At 39.1% G+C, this 26,576-nt stretch overlaps 2 protein-coding genes across 11 annotated transcripts in view; one reads left to right on the top strand and one right to left on the bottom strand.

The window, feature by feature from the left end:
• The first annotated feature begins 4,758 nt into the window (after window positions 1-4,758).
• On the top strand, window positions 4,759-15,363 carry si:dkeyp-97a10.2 (uncharacterized). 8 transcript variants are annotated; one of them, XM_061674611.1, is made up of 9 exons: window positions 4,759-4,926; window positions 6,988-7,023; window positions 7,318-7,510; window positions 9,263-9,476; window positions 9,614-9,732; window positions 10,194-10,571; window positions 11,605-11,771; window positions 12,265-12,364; window positions 13,395-15,363. In XM_061674611.1, exons 4-9 carry the CDS (start codon window positions 9,300-9,302, stop codon window positions 13,453-13,455), a joined length of 1,002 nt encoding a protein of 333 aa, XP_061530595.1. In that variant the 5' UTR covers window positions 4,759-4,926; window positions 6,988-7,023; window positions 7,318-7,510; window positions 9,263-9,299; the 3' UTR covers window positions 13,456-15,363. The 8 variants fall into 8 exon arrangements, with proteins under 8 accessions (XP_061530595.1, XP_061530596.1, XP_061530600.1 ...); XM_061674612.1 differs by having other exon boundaries at window positions 6,991-7,023; XM_061674616.1 differs by lacking the exons at window positions 9,263-9,476; window positions 9,614-9,732 and having other exon boundaries at window positions 11,605-11,844.
• A 4,687-nt stretch (window positions 15,364-20,050) lies between these two features.
• Window positions 20,051-26,576, bottom strand: part of LOC133401517 (protein argonaute-3) — a 46,588-nt gene continuing 40,062 nt past the window's right edge. For all 3 annotated transcript variants that reach the window (XM_061674621.1, XM_061674620.1, XM_061674622.1), the window contains one exon: window positions 20,051-24,611. In XM_061674621.1, coding sequence (XP_061530605.1) covers window positions 24,503-24,611 — 109 coding nt within the window. In that variant the 3' untranslated portion in view covers window positions 20,051-24,502. The remainder of the gene's footprint in view (window positions 24,612-26,576) is intronic.

The raw sequence follows: 26,576 nt of genomic DNA on the forward strand, positions 1-26,576 counted from the left end.
TTTAATGATCAACATACAGTACATTACTATATACTGCTGTCTGACCTGTTGTGTTTTTCCCAACAGGGGGCAACGTGCCTGAAAAGAAGTGTTATATTGACATTTTTAATTCAAGGTATGTTTGTTTGAATTTACACTCAATTCATTCAATAGGATATAATGGAACAGACTGTTTTGAAGTCAAGGAAATTTCTCAAACAACTGAACTCAGGGTTCAAAAGTAGGGATGTCCCAATCCAACTTTTTCACTTCAAATCGGATACCGATATTGCAACCTTGAATTTTAGCTGATACCGATATCGGTCCCATCCAATATCAGCAATAATCATCCATACTTTACTTATTTTGTATGATGGAATGTTAGAAAAGGCTTGATCGAGTGATATTACTCAAAGAGCGAATAATACATCAGCAACAATAGGTATGAGGAAAAACTGACTTACATAAAGTAACTTTAAAAATAAGAATGCATGACTATTGAATCAAATAAATAAAAATTATATCAGCAAATCCTGAAAAAATAACCAATAAAACCAATAACAAAAATATATATATTTACCGTAAATTGCAACATTAACCACTGCTTAACTTAAACATAAGCATATTCTACATTTGAATAGATTCAATAAAAAATACATTTGAAAACCATGAAGAATAATCTCAATAAATAATAAATACAAATTATGCAAAGAAGATAAATTCAGTTATTATTATTTATTTTTTTTACTGTTAGTCTACTGTGGGAACATCATTTGCTGTTTCAACATGTGCGGCAGTACACTTTGGAACTTCTTGCACTTGCAGTAACAAAGAAAGTAGTCATGATGGAATACTGTGATTATAACTCATTCTTCACAGAGTGTAAGAATATATGACAGAGAATATTATTATATTTCCTGTTTTTATGTGTTTATGCAGCATTTGTGTACCAATATTCATTATTTTGAGAACTATAAGAGCCGCAAATCCAATGGTAATTTTCGTTAGCTCGTCATTCATTGCGTGTTAGCTTTGGCCTAGCTAGAAACAAAGGCTGTGATGTATTTGAACATTCAATAGGTGTAATTCTTTTGTTATGCGAGTTTAGTTTTAGAGTGGACTTCGAACCTGGAGTGTCAATAAACGACTTTAAGCCAGCAACATTCAGTGAAGTGCTGGAGCGGAGCTTGGAATGGACTGCTCATATAAGAGTGGTCAAATCGGAGATTTTAGATCCAATCCGATCCGATCTGATACTCGGTTTTTTTTGCTGGCATCGTACCGATTTCCGATCTCAAACATCTGATCGGGACACCCCTTCTCAAAAGCAAAAGAAGCAAAAGCAGCACTGGCTGTGTCAGAAAACATTGTGATGTAGAAAAACTGCTGACTTGAAATTTCACACAAAAGGCCGTGCTATAAGTTTGTAAATTGTTGTTAAAATCACATCGATTTGATCTTTTACCAAAAATGAACGTAAAGATTTTTGAAAACAAATATGATTGACTTGAAATTTCTCACGCAACGCAGTGTTGTCTAAAAAAAAGATAATAATAACGCAAAAGTAACACTTTCAATTGCTGACTTTAAATTTGCTAGCTTTTAAATTGTTAAAATTATATGAATTGATCTACAATGACTGTTCTAAAGATGGATTTCTGACCTATAATGAATCTTCAAAAGAAGAGAGACGGTTGATGGATGTCGTGAGGGAAGACATGAGGGCAGTTGGTGTTCGAGAGGAGGATGCAGGAGAAAGGCTTACATGGAAAAGGATGACGCGCTGTGGCGACCCCTAATGGGACAAGCCGAAAGGTAAAGAAGAAGAATGAATCTTCAAAAGATGTTTGAGCACAAGTCTGACATCCTTGAAATTTCTCACACCTCTCGAACTATGCAAAATTGCTAACTGTTTTTTCCAATCTTTGTTAAAACTGTTATTATTTATCCATGATATAACATGAACGTTCTGAAGATGTTTCAGAGCAAGTGTGGCTGGCTTGAAATTTCTCACACAACTGAAAGTGATGGACTCCATGTTTTTATTATTATTTTGCCATGGTTACCACGTTGCATTGTTCATCCAAACAAAGTGGACATACCTGCACAACAATTGCACGCCACAGGTCAGCATGGACACTCGCAGCTTGTGTGTCAATGCCCCCCCGCTGGTTAAATTCAGCAATAATAGCGTTCAGTGGAAGTGGGGGGCTGTGTGATTGTTCATAAACACTCTGCAAGGAGGCGAGCACATTGGTAGTAATCATCATAATGGCTCCTTTTCGTGCCTCCCCCTTCATCAGTAAGTGATGTCGTTACACCGCATGCTCACTTGCTGGGAAAGAGGTTGACAAAACAAAACAGTCTAATCGGCATAATGGCTGCACCGCCGGTGGGACAAAATGTCCACACAGTATTCCCAAGGGAATGTGGACTCTCAGGGAGAAATTCACATATAAATCCTTTTTTTTTTTTTTTTTCCTACGTACAATTCAGAAGCAAAGACAATATGTATTGTTCTCTCTCATGCGGGATAAAAAGGCAACAGCACAAAGACTATTTTATGATGTCGAAGTCCTGCATTGTCACCGGTTTCCCTTCATAAGAATAATGTGATCCAGTGGTGGACAAGTGGTCAGGAATGCAATCTTTGACCCAAACTTTGCTTCCCCTGACCGCAGCTGATGCTACACAGATACTGCAACGTGTGAGGAATTTCAAGTCAATCAGGCTCCAAACATCTTTAGAACATTACTTTTAGATGACATGGATCAATAATTCTCAGAGTGGTACGAGTACGTGTGAAATCATCACTGAATAAAACGCAAAAACAATGTGCATTTAAAATCTGAAATATAACCAAATATATTAGAATAAAGTTTGTAGCTATGCATACAAACTGCATTGTTTTACTTTTCCAGTACAGTACATTTTTAGTACAGTTCAGTTGTATTTAACTTTTAAGTACATTACATTTGCACTTAATTGTTGTTTTTTTTTTTTTAGAAATTGAGTAGAGTTTTTATTTACCTGTACTTATGGTGTCAATGTTCAAACTGTGAATAATGTCACAGTGGCTTTGATAAAATTATCGGTAGTACTGTGCAAGTATTTTATTGTTGGTCATTATAGTGTTGCTTGGAAAGCTAAGTATTTTGTAATGTGGGATTTGGTGTAAAAAGCTTGAGAATCACTGATATAGATAAATAAATAATAAATAAATAAAAAACAGCCAAAGTTGTTTTGTGAAATTTTGTCAGATTTTTTTTTTTTTTAACATGACAATGATACATTACTAAAACTGCCTTCTACCATCCGAAGAACATATCCAGAGTGAAGGCTTGCATGTGTCAAGCAGACCAGGAGAAGCTCATCCATGTTTTTATCTCAAGTAGACTTGACTATTGTAATGGTCTTCTGACTGTACTGTCTAAAAAGAGCATTAAAAAGCTGCAGCTCATTCAGAATGCTGCAGCTCAGGTTATGACCAAAACAAAGAGGTCAGAGCATATTACTTCAATTCTAAAGTCTTTACACCGGCTTCCAGTCAGCTTTAGAATAGATTGGAAAGTTCTGCTACTGATCTAGAAATCACTCAACGGTTTCGGTCCTGAATACATGAATGAAATGCTAATGGGATATAAACCCAGTAGGTCTCAGAGATGGACAGATTCAGGTCAAATAGTGGAGCACAGAGTCCAAAGAAAACATGGTGAAGCAGCATTTAGCCATTATGCTGCACACAAATGGAATAAGTTGCCAACAGAAGTAATGTCAGCCCCAAGTGTGAATGTTTTTAAATCCAGGTTAAAAACTCTTGTTTTTTTCCCATGCTTTTTGAGCATTTCCACTTTTAAATTATATTCTTTGCACTTTACGCGGTTTTAATTGTATTTTTTTCCTCTTTGTTTTAAGTTTATAAGCTCCTTTTTTCCGTTTTTAATAATGTAAAGCACCTTGTGTATGAAATGCGCTATATAAATACATTTGATTTGGTTTGCTTTGCTTTACATACATGCTTAGTGCGACTTGCCGACTTACACAGAGTTGTGTGGGAAATTTCAAGTCAGTCATAAATCTTTTTTAGCGTTTCAGAACATTAGGTGACAGCTAGGTCTTGAGGAAAAAAAGTAGTCTTTATGTGAAATGTCACATCAGAAAATATTTAATTACAGTGGGTTGTGACACCCGCAACATTATTTTCGTATTACTACCTTATTTTAGAACACTGATTTGTGTGAAATTAAAAAAAATGAAATTAAAATTAAAAAAATCTAATCAAGTCATATCGTTTTTTTATATATGTCAGTGTCGTTTAACACACTTTGTCCTACTTTAGAATTACTGAAGATTTGTTACTACAATTCACATGTGTGAGAAATTTCAAGTCAATTAGACTTCAAAACCTTTCATTTTAGATTATACATTGACTTAAATGTTCACACAAAGGCCTTGCTGCGAGTTTGGTAAATTGCTGTTAAAGTCAGTATTTTCAGTAATTTCAAGCCAATCAGACTTGTTTTCAGCCATTAATTCTAGCTGGATAAAATAATCTCATTTGGTCAGAGAATATTTGATGAGCACAGTATTATTAAATTGTCAGTTGGACGTTGCCATGGTTACATGCTATGCTAATGGAGACGCAGCTGTTACTATTGTGGCTTAGTGTGAGCTCGTTTTAACAATGGAGATATCTAGTCGGAGCCCAGAGGAAGCTTTTAGTGTACAGGAAAGAGGGGTGGATTCCAGTGCGAGGAAACCGCTTGAAAACAAGGTGTTTCCTCGCTCAAGCAACGTGACCTGCCCACACTTTTCCCAAGTCCGCGACATCCATCTCAACACGACGTCTCTGTCTATGCGTTGAGATTTTTCGATTTGTCTTTTTCAGGGTACTTTAGCAGCTGAAGTTTGACCATCAGGAAGGCAAAGAGAAAACTTCTGGGGAAGGTGGGTGAATTTTCAGGCTTTCCAGTCACGTGCGTGAGGACCTCAGTCCAACTCTGGGAAAGTTGCGATCGCGCCAGTGCTATACACGACAATTAAACTGAATGAAAGAAATAGCCTCAAAATTTGCATGACATTATTGTTTTTACTTCTGCTAACCACAAAAAGTCCAATTTTATTTTTTTGCGCCGTTTGTTGTGTATAAACAGCATTACGCCAAAACCATGCCAACGAAAAGTATGTGAAAGGGAAAGGCATGTGAGAAAGTTGATAAACTTAAAAAAATATATAATTAAAAAATATATATATTGCACATTTTTCTTTGGTATTTTTTGATAACATCCTGCATTCATCTTGCCATCAATTTTGACCAAGTTCCCCGTGCCTTGGTAGCTCACACATCCCCAAAACATCAGCAATGTACCTCTATGTTTCACAGTAGGAATGGTGCACCTTTCATCATCGGCCTTGTTGACTCCTCTCCAAATGTAACGTTTATGGTTGTGGCCAAAACGTTCAATTTTGCTCTCATCACTCCAAATGACTTCGTTCCAGAAGTTTTGAGGCTTGTCTCTGTGCTGTTTGGCATATTGTAAGCATGATTTTTTTTTTTTGTGGCATTGGCGTAGTAATGGCTTTCTTCTGGCGACTCAACCATGCAGCCCATTTTTCTTCAAGTGCCTCCTTATCGTGTATCTTGAAACATCCACACCACTTTTTTCAGAGAGTCTTGTATTTCAGCTGAAGTCATCTGTGGGTTTTTCTTTGCATCTCGAACAATTTTCCTGGCCGTTTTTTTTTTTGTTGGTCGACCTGATCGTGGTTTGGTTTCAACAGAATCTCTCATTTTCCACTTCTTCAATTCGAGATTGAACACTGCTGATTGGCAGTCTCAGTTCCTTGGATATCTTCTTATATCCCTTTCCTGTTTTATACAGTTCAATTACCTTTTCCCGCAGATCTTTTGACAATTCTTTTGCTTTCCCCATGACTCGGAATCCAGAGATGTCAGTGCAAGTTTCTGTCAGACACACACTGATTACAAGCAGACAGGTAACAGGTGTAGATGGTTACATTTAGTAGCCATTCGAACCAATTTGTGTCAACTTGTGTGCATGTTATCAGGCCAATATCTCAATGCTATGTCAACTTTTGATCAAGGTCATTGGTGTAGTTTCTGTTGTCATTATGATTGAAAAAGAGTGAACACAGTGGTTTGATAATAAATGGCTTCACCCAAGCACTAACCATGAGTGAAAGAAAGGTTTTTGTGTTATGATTCATAGTTCTGAAAAATAGCCAAGAAATCATACATTCTGCCAGGGTATGTAAAATTATGAGCACAACTGTATTTTAGATAATAGATTGGCTTGAACTTTCCCACAAAATCCTTTCACGTTTATTGTTTTCCATCTGTTCCAACCATCTGAATCTATTGTTGGCACTTTACACGACTAACTGTAGCTTTAAAAATAAAATCCCAAAACAAAATTTTATCTGCTAAATTGTTTTGGGTTTTTTTCAGCATTAGGACTGCAATTAACAATTATTTTAAGAATCAATTATCTGTCCATTATGTTTTTGTTTAATTGATGAATCGGATACAAAAAATAATTCCTTTATTTAAAAAAAGAGGACATTACTGTATTTCAAATTGGTCGCGCAGAAAATTCACAAAGATTCAGTGACTTGTTTGGTCAGGAAATAGGCAAAAATTAGGAACATTGTTTTCCAAAGTAAAAGCAGATGCTTGTAAATGTCTTATTTTGAATGAACACAAAGATAATCAGTCTGCTTTAATGGAGGACTAAAGAAATATGAGATATTTACTAACTCGAGAGGCTGAAAAACGATTGATCGATTATCAAAAAAAGTTGTCGATCAATTTGATAATCAATTAGTTGTCGATTAATCAATAATTTTTTGCACCTTTTAGTCAGCACATTTTTTTCATGTAATATATTTTTTGGGTCAAAAAATTGTTGACATGGATCAATAAAAGATGGGAGGCACTGTAGTAGACAGAATGGCGATGCTAAATTGTGAATGTTTTTTTTCCTATAGCAGTGGTTCTCAGTGGTATGTTGGCTCCCCCTACTGGTATGTGAAAGAATTACCATCCAAGTACACTTCAGTTGTATTTAACTTTTACGTTCAAAACATTTGCATTTCATCTTTAAGATACATTTTTTTTATTTACCTTTAATGTGCAATAGATTGAATTGAATCATTTAAATAGTTTATGTTCCTATAATTAAGTGCAGAGTTAATGTTAACTGTGCATAATGTTAGTGTTCTACAATAATATTCAACATACTTTCTAGGAATAAAACCTCTGTCTTGTTTTTTTTTTTACCAATACTTAGACCTTCTTTTACTGCATTTTAATTTCAGTCATGATGGTGGTACAGTATATGGAGAGCTAAGTATTTTTTGATGTGATACTACTTTGCTTGAATAATTCATATTATTATTAACGAAGTAACGCCATACGCTGATATCTGTGTGGGTTGTGTGTCCACATCAGCTGGCGTCATGGGTCTACTGGACTTCCTGTGCTGGAGAGCTGCCACACTGCTGCTTCTGTGTAAGTGATGAATTGCTTGTTTTTCTCATGTTGTCTATTGTCCCATGTACTGGACACGATGTAATAAGAACAAACTTTAATAACCTGCTCCACCCTGCCTGTGTCCCTTTATCACCATTTTGCCTGTCTCCATATCAAGTGGCCTTATTAGGAGTAATAGGACTTTAAATATGCTAAAAGGTCAATCAAAATCTCATTATGTGCACGTGTTTATGTTTGTATTGTATTATCTAGAATTTTGGCATGTAAAAAAAAAAATGTTTTCATATTCTTTTGTTTATATATTGTGTATTCCATATTAATACTGTACATATCTTACTCTTTTGATTACTTTTTTATTTTATAAGCATTTTTTAATTTTTCTTACATTTTTTTATTTTAAGATTTTTACTTTTAAAATAAGCATTTAAATCTGTCAATTTATTTGGGGGGATTTTTTTTAGGAAAATTCAGATTTAAAAAAAGAATTTCCTCATTGATGACAGTTTATTTTTATTTTTTTTAAATCAAATGCTGGAAAAGTGTGACGTTAACCATTGAACTGCAAACATCAGTACAAGTACAGTAGCCCCTTGACGTACAATTTTAATTAGTTCTGTGACTACGCTCAAAACACAATTTTGTATCGCAAATCATCTTCCCCCATTGAAAAGAACGGAAATGCCATTATATCCAGCGCCTCAAAAATAACACGAAATTTGCAATGTGTTTTTTAATAGAGCAAATAGCACTTTACAGTATTGTACTTTATATAAATATACTGTAGTTTAAGATTAATATTAGATTAAACGGTGCATTGTGATAATTCAATGGGCATTGTGCTGATCATTCTGGTGTGGGCGGCTCGGCTCGGCAGTATAATACATAGACATACTACACATAGCTTTAATGATGAAACACAAGAAAACCATGCAACGAAGCTGGAATAATATTCGTCGTTTTTTTTTTTTTTTCCACAGGGGATAAATAATATGTCTGTGACTGTTGTTGCGTGCTCCGTCTACATGTTGCTACTGCTTATGTTCAAATGTAAATTGTTTAAAGGTAAATAATTACGGCGACGTCGATCCTAGTTTTGTTAGTCAATGGTGTTTGTGTTTCTGTTACCATTAAGATAGTCAATTTTCATATGACAATGACAGAATCCTCTTTATTTGTCAAGTTTGTCAGAAACACACAAGGGTCTCGTGTCTCCGGTAGTCTAATACGACAATAGACAGCCATTTTGACAATAAATACTTTTGAGACACAAAAACACACTACGGAGAGTTACTTAGCCTCGAGCAATTTGATGACAAGAGGGAAGAAGCCGTTGGAATGTCTGCTGGTTTTAGTTCGCATTGATCGATAGCGCCTGCCTGAGGGAAGAAGCTGGAAGAGGTGGTGACCAGGATGTGGAGGGTCCAAGAGGATTTTGCACGCTCTTGTCTTAGTTCTGGCAGCATGTAAGTCCTCAAGGGTGGTTAGGGGGGGTACCGACAATTTTTCCGGCAGTCCTGATTGCCCGTTGCAGTCCTAGTTTGTCCTTTTTTGTGGCAGCACCAAACCAGACTGTGATGGATGAACACACGACTGATTCGATGTGTAGAACTGCCTCAGCAGCTCCTGTGGCAGGCCATGCTTCCTTAGAAGCCGCAGGAAGTACATCCTCTGCTGGGCCTTTTTTGAGGATGGAGTTGATTTTGGTCTCCCGCTTCAGGTCCCGAAAGACTGTAATTTGCAGGAACTTGAAGGTCTCGACTGTTGACACAGGGCAGTTGGACCGCGTAGGGGGCAGCTGTGGCAAAGGATGCTTCCTGAAGTCCACGATCATCTCTACAGTCTTGAGCGTGTTCAGCTCCAGGTTGTGACAGCCGCGCCAAAGCTCCAGCCGCTCCACTTCCTGTCGATACGTAGACTCGTCACCGTCTTTGATGAGGCCGATGACTGTGGTTTCATCTGCAAACTTCAGGGGTTTGACCGCCCGGTGCGTTGAGGTGCAGTCGTTCGTGTAGAGAGAGAAGAGCAGCGGAGAGAGGACACATCCTTGGGGCGCCCCGGTGCTGGTGGTGCGTGTGGGTGAGGTGGTGTCCCCAGCCTCACCTGCTGTGTCCTGCCCGTCAGAATGCTGTAAATCCACCGGCAGATGGCAGGCGAGACGCTGAGCTGGAGAAGTTTGTTGGAGAGGAGTTCGGGTTGATGGTGTCGAACGCTGAGCTGAAGTCTACGAACAGGATCCTCGCGTAGGTCCCTGCGTCGTCGAGGTGTTCTAGGATGAAGTGCAGTTCCATGTTGACTGCCAAATCCGCAGACCTATTTTGCTCGGTAGGAAAACTTTTGCTCGCAGCTCAAGTAAATAATAATTTTAAAAAAAAAAACGGCCAAACGACAGCTCGTATCTTGAAAAACGTGCAAGTTGGGTTACTCGTTAGTTGAGGCACCAGTGGCGCTCAAGATTAATATCACAAGGCAATGCCCATAAAACGCCAGTAGGTGGCAGTGTCGCCCAGCAAACATCTTGTTCCCATTAACGAGAGAGAATTCACTGTGAGTCGTCTGACTGTAATTGAATTTTTTTGCGCTTCGTACCTGAAAAATTCATAAAATATAGCACATCATATTTTTGTAAAAGTATTTTCACATGATTACTTTAGTTATGAAAATGATATTTGCATGACAATAAATACACTCTTGCCGCACGCAGTTCCCAACGGGCAGGAGTGCCTATCGGTGCACATCTCCAACGAGGAACCCCTGTACATCATCCCGGGCTCCACCCTGGTCCTGCGCGCCCACATCGAGTCCGGCTCCCCGGAGGAGGTGTCGGCCGTCACCTGGGCGCGGGAGCCCGAGAGCGGCGCCCCCGACGGGCGGGCCGCGCTGGCCGCTTGTCCCGGAGAAAGCCCCCGGCTGCTCGTCCAGTGCGCCGCCGCCCGAGCCAACGTGCGCGCCAGCGTGGAGCTCCAGGCCAGCGTCCTGCACGTCAGCGAGTACGCAAAAGCCGACGCGGGCGTTTACGCCGTCACCGTGACGGGGAAGGCGGGACAATCCAGCACGGCGCGTTGCATCGTCAGAAACTACGGTGAGATTTTAGGATATTACGTGCGGGACACAACATTAGGTACAACAGGTAGCAGGAGAGCATTCAATGAACAAAATGTTTGATTCGTTTTATTTATTATTTTTTTTTTTTAAGTGTTGGTTCTAATAGTTTGTCTACCTTACCGCAATAGGAAAAGGGCAAAATAATAGAAACATTGCAAAGCATTTTTTTTTGTGGTCAAATAAAAAGAAACAATATCTAAATATATAGTTTCTTTACCATTTAATAATGATGTAATTTAAAAACCTTTTTAAATCGTAATTATTACGCACAACAGTTTCAAGATGTTATAGCCCCCCCTTGGAGGGACAATATTGAGGTGTTTTTTTTCTCTCTTTATGGTTGAATATTTGTGTTAACCAGTATATTTCTTCATTTATTTTTATTATAGTCAGCTATTTTTATTAGCATTTAAATCTGTCAAGGAATAAATTTACTGGGATTTTGTTGTAATTTGTTTCCTTTTGGAGAGCATATTGAATGATTTTCTCCACATTTTTATGGTTATATTGTTTGTATTACATTATCTAACACATTTATTTTTAGAATATAGTATTCTTTATTAGCGTTTAAATGTTGTAGTTTTGTTTATTTTCCTCTCTTTATTTGGCACACATGGAAAGATTTACTATTTGTATCTTTATATATTTTATTTTATAATATATTTTGATTTCTTAGAGACCATATTGAATGTTTTAATATATATATATTTAATTATCTGACATTTTTATATTATTGAATACTTTTATTAGCATTGAAATCTGTCAGTGAATGGATTTTGTAGGATTTTCATTTACCTTTGAGGAGAGCATAATACAGGGTTTCTTTTATTTTGATGGTTTCATTTATATCTAAACAAAAATCTGTAATTGCTTTGAATATAGCATTTTTTTAGGGAATTTTTAAATATATTTTGATTCTATGTATATTTTGAACACTATTTCTATGATCAGACTGGTCAAGAAGCAATCCAACGTTACCTTTTTGAACTTTGTGTGTCCGTGCGGTGCAGAGGCGGTGCACCACGTGTCGGTGAGCATCAACGTGTCGCATTCGTCGCTGGTGTGCGGCGAGGCTTGGGGCACGGAGCCTCAGTTCAGCTGGCTGCACGAGCGCGACGCCGTCACCGGCAGCGTGGGCCGAGTCTCCACAGACGGCGCCACCCTGGTGGTCACCAAGGTGCCCATCTGCGGACACTTCACCTGCGTGGTCAGCAACAAGCTGGGCTACAGCTCCGCCACGTACACGGCCGGTACACAAATACATTTTACATTTCATACAGAGCAAAGAGTGTGTGAAATGGAAAACATCTGAACACTTAACTGTTATACGTGCTCGATGGGACTTAGTAGTTCTTCGAGATAAGAGCCGTCGTTCGGCCGAGTTGTGAGCAAAATTTGTTACAAGCACTAAATTCACAACAAGCAGTAGATAGTGAACAATTCTTTAAAAGCAAAACAAACAAAAATATTCCAAAGAAACGATAGCAACGGCGTGTTTAACCAAACCACATAAGTCCACTAGCTTAATGCTAACACACAATGAAAAACACTATAGGCATGCTAATGAAACTAGCATTGAAGTTCGTCTGTCCTTCCGTACATACCATACTGGTAACCTTCTTCCCTTGTGTCTTGACCTTGACCCCCCCCCCCCCCCTTCTCTTGGCCAGCACCGTGTGAAACGGACAGCATCAGCGGGTCGACGGTGGCGATTGTTTGCCTGGTGGTCCTGCAGATCTTAGGAGGAGGCCTGGCATTTCTACTGTGGAGGTACACAAACAAAAAATAGTACACGATATGGAAGGCTCCCCTCTGCCATTTTCATCATTTTGACCATTTCCAGGGTTCCTTCAAAGACAAATTAGTCCAAGAGATTTTGTCAAGTGTTTCTGAATGTGAACTAATTATGATAGACATATTTTGTTATTGGTAGATTTTTTATTTTATTTGACTTAGCAACATGAAATTTGTTAGGCATGTCTATCATGAGTAGACCCACAAAAAAAAGTCTCAAGAACCCATGTCTGAAAAGAGACAAGGTCTGTCATTTTGGTTTGAAGTGACCATTTTTGGCTCATTTTCCAGCGGTCCTTCAAAGATGAACTCGTCCTCACGATTTTTTCCGATGGCTACTAAATCTGAAATACGTATGCTTGGCAGATGGGTGATGCTCGATAGTGAACCATGTGAGTTTTGATCGTGTGGGCAGAGCAAGATGGCAAAGTTTGATGACTCTCCATAAAACACGAAATTCTCCTGCCTCCACTCGAGTGCATTTGAGACATGTCTATCATGAGTAGACTTACAAAAAAGTATCAACAAAAAAGTATCAACAAGCCATGGCTAAAAAAGTTCTGCCATTTTGATTTTATCTGCCCAATTTAGGCTTAACTGGGATATTGTTAGGCGGCATTCAAAGACGTACTCATCCTAGAGATCTTTTCCCACTGCTACCAAATTTTAGTAGTAGTTTATACAAGGTAGATGGGTGACGCCAAATTGTGAAAGATGTCAGTCTTGGTTGCTTGCGGGCGGAGCATGGCGGCAAAGTTTAATGATTCGTCATAAAACACGAAATTCACATGCCTCCGCTCAAAAAGAAAGTCTGCCACGAGGTTTGAAGCAACTATTTTAGGCTAATGTTGGCTATTTCCCATTGAAAATGTTTCCCCCCGATTACTACCAAATTTGAATTAATCATACTAGACAGATGTACAACACAAAAAAAATGAAGGATTTAATTTTTGTCATTTTCGCGTGTGCTTGTACCTGCTTTCTGTTTTGTTTTTTTCCTTCCCAGGAGGTACCGGAAAAGGAACCGAGGAGACAGGCTGCGTGAACATATGGACGACAACATTTAAAAAGTGCCCAGAAGCGGGAAGAGGAAATCTACATAATGAATTTGAGGAACTCTTTGTATGGTCATCAGCAGGACTTTCACTTCCAATTTCACATGGTGTAGTAGACTACAGGTATAGCTACACTGCCTCCTGCTGGGCTACAATTGACACTGTGTGTTTAATACTGTCACTTTCTCCTAATCTTTGTCTGCTGGGTGATTTAAAAGGTATAGATCTTCCAAATAAACATGCTCAACCAATATTTGTAATTCTAGCAATCACTAAAAAAAAACAAAAAAAACCCCAATACTGTTAAACTGGAAAGATAAACAAGCTATCAACATTAACCAATGGCAAAATCTTGTCATAGAGTATATAACACTAGAAAATATCTCTGCCAAATGTAATAAGCAAATGGATAACTTTAAGAAAAGTTGGTCACCTTTCATTCTCTGCCCTTGCCGGTCCTCCAGTTTTAATGCATCATACACCCATCTGTGGGGGGAGGGCAGTGTTGGGCTTGGGTGGACACTCGGCCAGGTGTCCTGGCAATCCGGCTTGCTCTCTGGCCCGCCATGCTTTCCCCCCGCGGATTTTTAATGCACCACATACATTCGCACATCCTTTGGGGTGCTGGTTGGCCTGTGTGGGGGTGACGGTTGCGGGTCATTATTGCCCTGTGACCCTCTCGCCTCACCCCCACCAGTCTCCCCAATTTCATTACACTATATCCCACCACACACACGATCAGAGTACAGGGATAACGGTTGCCAGGAGGGGACCTGATAACCATAGTAATAGGGTGGGTGGTGGGTTTTCACATTTCTCTTGGCTTGCCAACGTGGGGCCAATTGGATTCAAGTCTGGACATTTACTAGGCCATTCCAAAACCTACGTTTTGTTTTTCCAAGCCATTCAGAAGTTGACTTGTTGGTGTGTTTTGGATCGTTATCCTGCTGCAGAACCCAAGTGCACTTCAGCTTGAGGTCACAAACTGATGGCTGAACATTCTCCTTCAGGATTTTCAGTTAATGAGCAGAATGCATGGTTCCATCAATCACAATATGTTGTCCTGGTCCTGAAGGAGCGAAGAAGCCCAAGACCATCACACTACCACCACTATGTTTGACTGTTGGTATGACATTCTTTTTCTGAAATGCTGTGCTACATTCACGCCAGATGTAACGACACACACGCCTTGCAAAAAGATCAACTTTCATCTGATCAGTCCATATTATATATTCTCCCAAAGGCCTTGGGAATCATTCAGTTATTTTGTTTTGCAAAAGTAAGACAAGCCTATGTTCTTTTTTGTCAGCAGTGGTTTTTGCCTTGGAAGTCTGCCATGGATGCCATTTTTGCCCAGTCTCTCCCTTATTCTTGTATCATGAACACTGATGTTAACGGAGGCAAGGGAGGCCTGCAGTTCTTTAGAAGTTGTCCCGAGTTCCTTTGTGGTCTCCTGGATGAGTCATTGTACATTGTTTATAATCTTTTGTAGGCCGGCCACCCCTGAGAAGGTTCACCACTGTTCCATGTTTCCTCCATGTGAGGATAATGACTCTCCCTTTGGTTCGCTAGGATCTTAAAGCTTTAGAAATGTCTTTTGTCACCCTTTCCAGACTGCCCATCCATCCATTCTCAACACCGCTTATCCTGTTCAGGGTCGCGGGTCGCTGGAGCCTATCCCAGCTGACTTCGGGCGAAAGGCGGACTTACGCCCTGCACTGGTCGCCAGTCAGTTGCACGGCATATATAGACACAGACTCGCACTCACATTCACACAGTCACTGAATGGGAACGGAACCCACGCTGCCCGCACCAAAATCAGGCGAGTGTACCACTACACCATCAGTGACCCTTTCTAGACTGATTGATGTCTATTCATTTCTCAACTGTTCTGGAATTTATTTGATCGTGTCATTTTGTTGCAGCTTTTTTTTTTTTACATCTTTTGTCGGGACAGATTCTGTTTCAGTGATTTATTGATTAAACGGGTCTGGGGGTTATCAGGCTTGGGTGTTATCAGTAAAAATTTACCAAAAACTGGGATGAGTCACAATTAATTCATGATTTAACAAGGGAGGTAATTACTCTTTCACAGAGGGTTAGGTAAGTTTGAAGTTTTGTTTTCTTTTCCTTAATAAATGAAATAATTTAAAAACAACATTTTAAGTTCACCTGGGTTATATTTGTCAGATATTTGCATTTGTTTGATGATCGTAAACAGAGTGGGGAAACGATGCAAAATATATAATTTCGGAAGGGGATCAATACTTTTTCACAGCACTGTAAAAGAGGGAAACCATTTTGTGTGCAGACAAATGTAGGCTATTAAAACAGGTACTATAATTGTACATTTTAGAATCTGTACTATTTTGCTTAAGTACAGGAGGAAAATGAGTTTTTTCTCTCCCCCCCACCCCCATACAAGTATCTGTACTTCTGTTTACAGGTTATCATCTCACACACAAAGGTTAAATTCCGAATTATAGGAGGACTTCACCAAAAAGGTCTCTGTGCATACGACCAAGGTAAAGCAAAGCATTTTATTGCAAGTATTAGTCATACGTACATTTCAAACAGAAGCAAAGCAACACTAAAATATGCAAACAACCTAAAGGAAGAAGTTACAGAAAGGAATCGAGCATTCAGTACATTTGCGACAAATGCAAATCATGTAAGCGTCGTCACGGAGATCTTAGACATGCGACTGATGCAATGAAATGTTACGTTGTTGAAAAAAGTTTTAAATGACGTTTCCTTGGCCACGGACGAGCAATCGGGACATCTAATCTCTTTCGCAATATTTGGTTCAACGTCGGTATTGGAATGCTGACGGGGTGAAAAAAAAAAAGGATAAAATAAGTAATGGGGGGTTTACAGTATTTCGCTTTGTAACAAAAGAAAAAGTACAATCTTGTTTGCTCAAGTGCCGAAATACGCAATACAGGCACAGGTCTCGCTAGCTAGCCTCCTGATCGGGATCGGATCTTGTCGTCCCAATGTACTCGACGCTCGGGTTAGCCAGACAGAACAGAAAATATGCTGATAAAAAACTTGGACCGTCCCGAACGTACACAGTTTAGTGTAGCAATTTTAGTGGTTTTGGAAAGAGAAGAGACAAAATGTATGATCGGTTTCAAGTAGGCAGGCTTAGGACACACTTAAGGTTTTTTTTTTCTTTCCCCTTGACACCCGTCCTCCTGTGGCGCAAGAACTTGACACAAGACCATTTTGTAGATCCGCTAGTCACAAAACATTGTGATATTGTGCATGGGTGACATTTCAGGATTAACCTCAAATGCACTATGACCTTTACGGGTGTTCAACTGTTAATTTTTTCAGTGCTTTTTTTTTTACATCCAACTCTGCCTTTCTGTGACTCCTCCAGTCTCTCTGTATCTCTGTTGCAAACTGGAAAAAAATAAAAGGTTATAGTGCATTTTTGGTTAATCGGGAAATTTCACCCGTAAACACAGTGAAATCCTCCAGATGGAATTGACATGCCAGACACTCGGGTCCGAAACCGTTTGTCGGGACTGGCATTTGGAGGCTAAATTAGGAGGACGTCCTGTTTAAAAATCAGCCCGTTCGCAAACGCCTTTCGTTGTGCTTGCGTGTATGAAAATAAGGTTCCAAACACCTTCCCAAAAAAACACAATAATAAATATGCCATAAAATACTCCATATAGCTTTTATATATATATATATATATATATATATATATATATATATATATATATATTTCAATAACGCATTTAAATAGGATAACAAAAAGGAAACGTCGGCTCAAGAACACATTTTTAAAAAATGTGATAACTGTTAAGACAAATTTTATATATATATATATCTTATATATATTTTTTTACAATTATGTATTTGGACTCTAAAATAGTTCTAAGAATGTCAGGCATTACTCGAGCATGATAGATATACTCCTGATCAAAATTTTAAGACCAGTTGAAATTTGTTTATAATTTACATTTTCCACTGTTGAATCTTAAAAATGTTCTAGAGTTTCAAAATTCCAAAAGAAAAGTTATAAAATTGTTTTGGAGAAGGCACTTTATTGCAAACAACAAACTGAAAAAGGCCGTTCATAATCGGATCAAACGTTTAAGCCCATAGCTAAAAAAATAAAAAAATTAAATGGAAAGAAAGTTACAAAAAAATGACTTTTAATGATTAGCTCCACCATTCCTTTTGATAACTTATAAATAAAATAATAAAAATTAGTTTCAGGATGCTTGATACGAGTGGTTCCAGGCAGCTTGTGGGAACATTGCTCCAAGTAAAGATGTCAGTCAGTACCAGTAATCCCTTAATTTGGGTAGAGGATCATCATGTGTTTTGACAGACAGCCAATTGGATCCCCCGGCGCAGCGCCAGTGAAATTTTATTGAGTCTACCACTTGACGTTTTTGTTCCGTAACACTCAGGATATTTCAAGAAATTAAAAATGAATGTGTTACTGCATCCAACCTCAGCAGTGACGGGCCGTTGCAAGAGGGCTTTGCTTACGAATCTCAACATTCCAACAACGTTCAAAAACAAAAGTTTTTGACATGACAGTGTGTATATTTGACAGAAAATGACATTGGGCCTCATTCGCTGATAAACCAGTCATGTTCTCACTCTGTGCACAAGTTGAGCACATACGCAAAATCACAGTCAGATGCATGATGCTATATTCTTCACACCACCATTCATATGTTAGTGAATCAAAATATATTCTAAATGACGAGCTCGTGAAATCTGCATAAATCATTTCCCGATAAAAGGGCATCAATCTGGCGCATCTCAGCCAATGCATGGAGTTTTAGTCACAAGAGACAGCGCCAAAACCAAGGTCTTTATCCTTTTTTTTTTTTTTTTTTTTTATAAAAAGGTGTTGATATAATCGGAAAGCTTGCTCAACACAGAAACTGACAACATATAATAATCATGTTAATCAGTTATAATTAATACCGAAGTTAAATTACAGATTGTGGCACAAAATATACACGAAAAAACAATTTAAGCGCAGAGAATGAACACTGTATTGTTATTCATTACTCATTACAGAGTAGTAATGAATAAATATAGCACAGCAAATAGGCTTTTGTAGTTGATAAAATTCATGAAATTAGCGTTGGAAGTTAAAAGAGAAGAGAAAAAGAGTATATTGAGACAAATGCCTATAAATGACTGTAGTTCCAATATGTTGTGCATCTTGGGTAAAAGATGTGTTAGATGTTTTTTTGAAAGCTAATCCTGCATTATTTGTTCATACGCATGGTCTGAGGAGCTTCTAGATTTTGGTCGCAGAGTACAAATGTAGAAGAATTACAGATTTGTGCATCAAACGTGCATATGCACAATTTAAGCAAAAATCTGTGTACGCAGTTAGTGAATGACACCCACTGAATCCACATTTTTGCGCAGATCTTGGCTTTTAAAGGCTGTGGTCTTTTGATCAGCTGAATAATCCATTTCACTTTGTTGTTTGCAATACATTTCTTACTTTATTTCCTCTCACTTCAATTTGTTATTTTTGCATTTTGAAAATGGATGGATGGATGGAAACTACCTGAACCAAGATCCAACAGTGCAAAATGCAAATTATTGCTATTTTTCAACTGGTCTGATCAGGAGTGAATATGTATGTCATATAAGAAATTTGCATTTTTCTCTTACGACGTAGAACATTATGCAGCATACCAAGGTAAGTGAGGTGCAGTGTTTCCGAGAACTCCCCTATTAAAAAAAACAAAAAAACAAAAACAACACAGTTCATCCCCCACATCCCTACTAGACTGAAGACCCTTTCAGTCTACGCCCTACTGGCTCATTTCCCCCCCGACATTGCACTAGCATTAGCGTGTGCCAGGTCTCAGTGAACTGTTCAATACTGATGCTGGCCTCTATCTTTTTGAATGCCCTTCAGGACAAACAAAAGCTTCAGTCCTTATCCACCACCACCCACCACCATCTATAAAGGTCAGAGTGGTGATTAAAGACTCCGGGTTGAGACGGCACGGACTGAACGTCAAGAGTCTAAACGGCAGCCTCTAAAGTGCTGTGTTTGACATTCATGGTTTTCCACATTGCGCTATACCAACAACAACATCCAAGGTCCAAGACACTGCCAGTTTTGTTTGCCAGTCTCAGGGAGGAAGAAAAAAAAAAAAAAAAAAAAGTTTCTTGAAAAAGTAGAGTCAAGAGGAAAGGCACTTTCTGTGTGGACCGTTACTTTCTGTGGAATAACACCTTCCACTTTAAAGGGAGACAGCTTTTCTACAAAAACCTAGCAAAACGTCCTTTGAACTTGCACCACTCCCTTTCATGTTTGCTCATTAATTGGCAAGTGATGGTTTTCTGGCTAAAAGCAAAGCCTTGTAAACGTGTGTCAGACCACCACTAACCTTCCATGTTGTCACAAAGCTGTGACTGATAGAATATGTCATTGTTGAATCCAAATCGGAGACACCTCACCAACCATATATCACTTGCTTCAAGTTTAAAGGGGTTTTGTGTAGGAACTTGAGGGTAAAGAAACAAGTTCTCTGGGGTTGGGGGGGGGGGGGGGGGGGGGGGTGATTTGCCAGCATGTAAAATGTGTCCCAAGGGGGGAGGGGAGGGGGAAAAAAAACAAAAAAAAAAACATCCATCTTCCAACAGTTCTTAAGAGTGGTTAACATGCCTATTCGGGAGCATGCGTCAGCAGCAGGTGGGCAAAAAAAGGACAAAACGAAAGAGTAGGGTAGTGGGGGCAGTCCCACACCCATAAGGGTAGTGGGGGCATTTGATACAGACAGGGATAAAAGGCCTATCCCTCAATCACCGAAGTGGGGGGCCGTACCATACTCAGTGTTTTTGTGGGCTGCCTCAAATTCAATGGGTTAGTTTAGGTCATGTGATATTTAGCAGAGTAGTGGGGTTATCCCACGACCACCAGGGAAGTGGGGATTGTGTCACACAAATTTAAGTAGTAGGGATCATCCCGTACCCACCGGAGTATTGGGGACTGCCTCAGACCCAACAGGGTAGTGGGGACTGTGGCACACCAACCATGGTAGTTGGGGCTATCAACCAAGGAGATTGGGGGGGGTAATCACACACCTGCTCAAATACCTGTGCCACACCCACCTGAGTACCAGTTTTTCCAGCTTTCCTACCCTGCCCACTAGTCTGAAGAGATGTTCAGCTTTAGACTCTACATGGAGAAGCACCAGCAACTGCCGTATATGCCAAATTGTGAAGATGTTTTAAAAAAAAAAAAAAAAAAAAAAAAAAAAAAAATGTATAATAAATAAAAAAACAATTAAAAAACCTACTTCAGTCTTCAGACATCTTAAAAATGGATCACTTGCCCGTTGAAGAGCAGGTGTCAGCACCAGGGTGGACACACAAAAAAAAGCAAAAGAACATTCAGGAGCCATACGACATATTTTCTCTTTGAATACACAAACTAGCATTCGACGTCCGGTCGGCGGTTTCAAGTCCGCCACCCGATCGCTAACAGTATGACAGTCACAGTCAAGACACGTCACTATTTTGGACCACCCGCCACCGGTTGCACATACACACTATACAATTTACAGTGACACAAGTCAACAGTCTATTGCAATAATAATTATAATAAAAACTTTGTAATTAACAGTTTTTTTTGGTTTTTTTTGTTTTTTTACCATAACATACGATGATACATTTATTACTAAGAATAATTAGACTACATCTTTTTTAAACTGTTAGCAAAAATAATCGGTGTGCATTCCATCATTTCAAATGTACAAATATACTTTTGATCTGGCTTTTTTAAAAGGCTTTTCATCACAGAGGCTGAGACCACCGCAAGCTTCCACGCTGGAGGGAAACGCCTTCTGACGGTAGTCCAATGCAACAGCGGATATATAGACAACACACGTTTTCCAGACTGTACCGTTTTCAGGGCTACCCCCACATTCTAGACCTCTACCGTGGTACTGGGTGGCTGTCCCATAGAGGACAGGGAAATGGGAACCATCCTGAACCCAAAAAGGGTACTGGGGTTGTCCAACATCCATCAGGAGAGTGGGAATAATCCAAAATCATCAGGGAAGTGGGGGGCATCCAATACCCACCAGGGTAGTGGCGCTTTCCCACCATCACCATTCACCAGGGTAGCTGGAGTGGTCCGACACCCAAAAAGGGTAGTGGGGACTGTTCCATAACCACCAGGGTGGCAGGGCCGTACCACAGTCACCAAGCCGGAAGCCGCCCATCACATCACCCAAAATATGTAGATGGCCAATCCCACACCAACCCGAGTAGAGGGAAGCCATCTCACACCTATCAGGGTGTTGGGGCCAGCCTTAAACCTAGTGGGGTAGTGGAGGCCTAGCAATACCCAACCGGGTAGTGGGGCCAGGGAAGTCGGGAAGTCCCACACGCGAGTAGGAGGGACTATCGCACACCCACTGGAGTATTTTGGGTGAGCCCACCACTGGGGTAATATGATACCCAGCAGTGTCCTAGGACGATCACAAAATCACCCGGGATGGGAAATGGTGCCTGTCTCACACCCAACACAGTAGTGGGAGGGTCATCCCACACCCATCAGGCTACCGGGGGGTGCCCTGAGCTTTCCTGCTTTTCCTAACCTGCCCATTAGTCTCTAGTTCAGATTCTCCATCGGTTCGAGCACCACGCCTGTGTTCACAACCAGAACACATGCTTCTTTTAGTGCAGATATTTTTGTAAAGCAATATCCATACTACCCCCCCGCCCCCAACACACAAAAAAAACAAAAACAAAAAAAGCTTCAGACCATCAGCAGTGCAGACGAGTCGAGTGGTGACCACATGTTTTTAACAGAGCACACCGGATGAAAACTGGTCAGCCACTCGACTCTTCAGCTTTTTTTTTGGGGGGGGGGGGTTCTGAAGCCAGTCTCAACTTAGAACTATGATGATGATAAGACAATTGGACTGCTGTGTCCAAGCAAAGCTACCAGCTAACACTGCGGTACAGGCTAAAACATGATATACACACACCGACGTAAGGATGATGAAGTTGTGTAGAAAAGTCGGTTTGCCGAGAAGAACACGAGGCATCGGGTGAAACTTTAGTCGTTTTTTTTGTTATTTCGCCCGCTCGGCATGGCGCGATTCACAATTCCACCAGGCACTTAAATACTCCCGTCTTCTCTTTTATGGCCTTTGTACTCAATGATGCTGAATTCAGGTCCAGAATAAGTAATTCTTCAGGAATTCCAAAACGACGCACGCGTATAAATCCTTCAAGTAAGAATGTGAAACGTCGCCGAAACTGCACTTTGCACACCCAAAACAGGAAAAAAAAAACTGAAAAAGTGCCTGACAGTCTGCGAACCTCTCGCCAAACTTCGATTATTTCACTCTTCCCTTCCTTCTGCACATTATTGCACAAGTGGAGACAATCAGACATGATCTCCCACTCAAAAGGAGGAAAAATAAAGCGCTGCGAGGAAAATAAAATGGTTCCAGCAAGTTAAAAGAACATGTCAAAGCTTCACATGATAAAAACGACATGGGGATATAAAAAGAAACAACAGTGTTATACTTTAAATAAGAAATAAGTCCAGAGATGACTGTGATGAATATATCAAGACAAGAAACTAGTGACAGTGGATATCTTTAACCCTCCTGTTATGCTGCAGGTCAAATTGACCCGTTGTAAAGTTTAACCGTCTTATGTTGTGGGTTAAATTGAAATGAAAAGTTTAACCCAACTGTGACAATGTGGGTCAAATTGACCTATTGTAAAGTTTAACCCTCCTGTTATGTTGCAGGTCAAATTGACCCATTGTAAAGTCTAACCCTCCTGTTATGTTGCTGGTCAAATTAACCCATTTTAAGTTTAACCCTCCTGCTATATTTGGTTTGTTTTCATGGATCAATTTGACCTGCTATTTGATTAATCATACACAAAAAATGCAAATCCAAAAATAATACCAAAATATATACTTTTTATGAATAAGACCAACGAAATAAGATATCCTGAAATTTTGGTATATTCAAAAACAAAATCTTGATTTTTACACGTCAAATTGATCCAAAGTCGCACAAGAGAAACAAAGAACTAGTTACTGGTATTTCACGAGAAGGCAATGCAAACAAATGCAAATTCCTGAATAACAAAAACAAATACAAATCTAAAATAAAATACAAAAACAGAAAAAAAAAAGACGAGGGTAGTAACCCTAAAATGTGTGTATAACTTTATAAACATTTTTTTGATTCTTAATGGTCAATTGTACCAGCAACAGAACAGGAGAACCAACATTATTTCACTAGAGGGTAATGCAAGAAAGAAAGAAAGAAAGAAAAAAACAATTTAACAAAAATATTTTTTTAAAGTAAAACAAAATAAGGTGAGCAGAAGAAGTTTTAACCTGAATTTTTTTCACATTTAAAAAAACAATCCAGATTTTTAATGGTCGAATTGATTCACTGTTAAAATTAGGTTTGACCCACAGTAGAACAGGACGCTTTAGTGAGGCATTTTAGGGGAGGCCATTTTACCTCGTAGCCATCTGGTGGCAGTGTGCTCAAAGAACTGGTTATTTCATGAAAGGGAGGGAGGAAGGGAAGCAGGGAAAAATGAATTCGAAATCTGAGAACCTTCTGCTATACTCCCTTGTTTGCTTAAAAAAACACACATACAAAAGAATGTAAAAGTGCTGCTGCTTATTAACCGATTCGAGGTGCTGGGGAGCAGCTTGGTAGAATGTGAAGCGGGCGGGAGGGCATACTACAGCATATAAGTAAACACAAAAGAAAATAAGGATGGAAATAAAATGAGTTGGCTGGTTTCTATTGCATATTAGTGCTGAGTTTTGTTTTGTTTCTTTTTTCTGGGTTAAAGCAGCGTTTTTGCATCCTCAATCCAGTGTGGGGTGCCGCCTTCCTCCTCCCTGCTTCCTTCTGCACAGTGTCGGGTCCGGATTGACTAGGACAGTGTGTGTGAGGACTTTCTGACTGTCAAGCCATCTGTGAATGGCTGTGTGTGTGAGTGTTTATGCGTGGAGGATGGAAATGGGGGTGGTAAGTGGGTGGGTTGCAGCTCAGGCGAAGTACATGGTCCTTAGGGTGTCGTGGTGAATCTGGACAGCTTTGGCCAAGGCCTGCGGGTCTCGACCGTTACTCTGACCTGACACATGGCTGCCCTCGGCGCTGCACAGTGGAGAGAGACCAATTAGTGAGTGCAAAGATGAACCATTTCCAATAATAAAAAATCTTTAGGTTAAATTGGTAGTTTTCTATCAGCTAATCGAATACCGTAATTTCTCGTGGATGATGTGCATTTTTTTCCCCATAAAAATTGTCAAACGCCAATAGTGCGCATTATACATAGGGATAAGGTGAAATGGGAAGAGAAAAAAAACTTTCACATTTTATAAATGTATGCCGCCATCTAGAGGTTATGAAAAAGCTGCACAGTTTCTTTCCAATAGCCCATCGCCACCTAAAGGTTACGAAAAAGCTGTACACTTTCATTCAAGTATGCCACCGCCACCTAGAAGTTATGAAAAAGGTGTAGCCTACACTTCCATACCAATATGACAGGGGTACATATGACTGCATAGATCTACAGTTGTGCTCAATAAGTTCATATACCCAGGCAGAATTTGTGAATTATTATTATAATAATGTATTTATTTATTTTTATATATTTATTTTTTAAATACGACTGATAACTGAACAACAACCATCATTAATTTATTTATGGTTATGTTTTGTTTAATGATAATGCTTTTCTGAAATGCTTGACAGTTTAATTTGAATCCCATTAAAATAAAAGTAAGTGTGTTTCACATGGTCCTTCATGAATTGTACACATCTTACAAATTCTGCTTGGGTAATCAAACATATGAGCACTGTGTTTTCTCATTTACTAAATAAAGGTAGGGCTGTGTATTTCAAAATAAGTGCAAGTAAATGAAAAGAAAGTATTACATATTCAAATAAAGTGCTTAACTTCAGAATAATTACTTGAAAAAACTAAAAAAAATACAGACAATACTTCATGTGTTGATCATATGGATAGAAGCAAAATCATGCATTGTAAAAATGCAGAGAAAAAGGAAAATTGTTTCCAAATGATGTTTGCAAATGTCTTTTTGTCTTTTGATGAAAACAAAAGATAATCAGTCTGCTTTCATGAAGGACTACAGAAATCCAGGAAAATTTATTTGCTGAGAAGTGGACATCAGAGAATTTGGAAAATTTTAAGTTAAACAATTGGCTCTAAATTAATTGTGTCTTAATCGATTAATTGTGATACGATTACAAGAATAAAGTCGTAAAAGTTGTTCATCTTCGAGAAACAGCTGCAACGTTGCAAAAATAAATTCCTAATTTGATGAGAATACAGTGTGGTACCTTAACCGACCGATTTTTTTCTTTAACTTGAGAGCAAAAATTTGATACGAGCGCTGGATGGTGGCAGCAAACTTAAAAAAAAAAAAAAAAAAAAAAGAGCCCTGATGCTTGCTTCAAGAAGTTTTTTGCGACTCCCTGTTGGAAGTTTTCGGTCAATCTAAATAAAGTCCACTAGCTTTATGCTAACACATAATGGGAAACGCCATAAAGGGCTAATGAATAGCATCAATGAAGCTGTGTTATAACCCACAACAGATATTTGAACACAGACGGCTCAGCAACACATGTAGACGGACAATATAACAACTCTCATAGGCATTTGTATCCTCTGCAAAAACTACTTGTATTACTGCAGCCAAATGACCAGTTGTGACCGTCTACTTCGTGTACATCTGTATGTATGTATTAAACTAGTGGCCAAGGCGCACACACCAAAAGGAGCCGCACAATTAATTAATCGTGATAAAATAAAATGTTCAATTATTTACATTGTTTAATTATATTACTTAATACTTTACAATACTGTAGAAAATATTTTTTTTGTTAAAAATACACATTACAAAATATTTTTTGTTTTGTGTTACGAGCGTGGTCACTGAACCAATTAAACTCGTAAAGTCAACACACCACAGTAATAAGTGCCTTCAAAGTCCGAACCTTATGGGAATAACATCTTTTTAAGCAATAAAATTAGAATAATTGTATTGTTGGCGGCGGCACGGTGGATGACTGGTTAGAGCGTCTGCCTCACAGTTC

Source organism: Phycodurus eques, chromosome 4, assembly GCF_024500275.1.
Source record: "Phycodurus eques isolate BA_2022a chromosome 4, UOR_Pequ_1.1, whole genome shotgun sequence".
Lineage (NCBI taxonomy): Eukaryota > Metazoa > Chordata > Actinopteri > Syngnathiformes > Syngnathidae > Phycodurus > Phycodurus eques.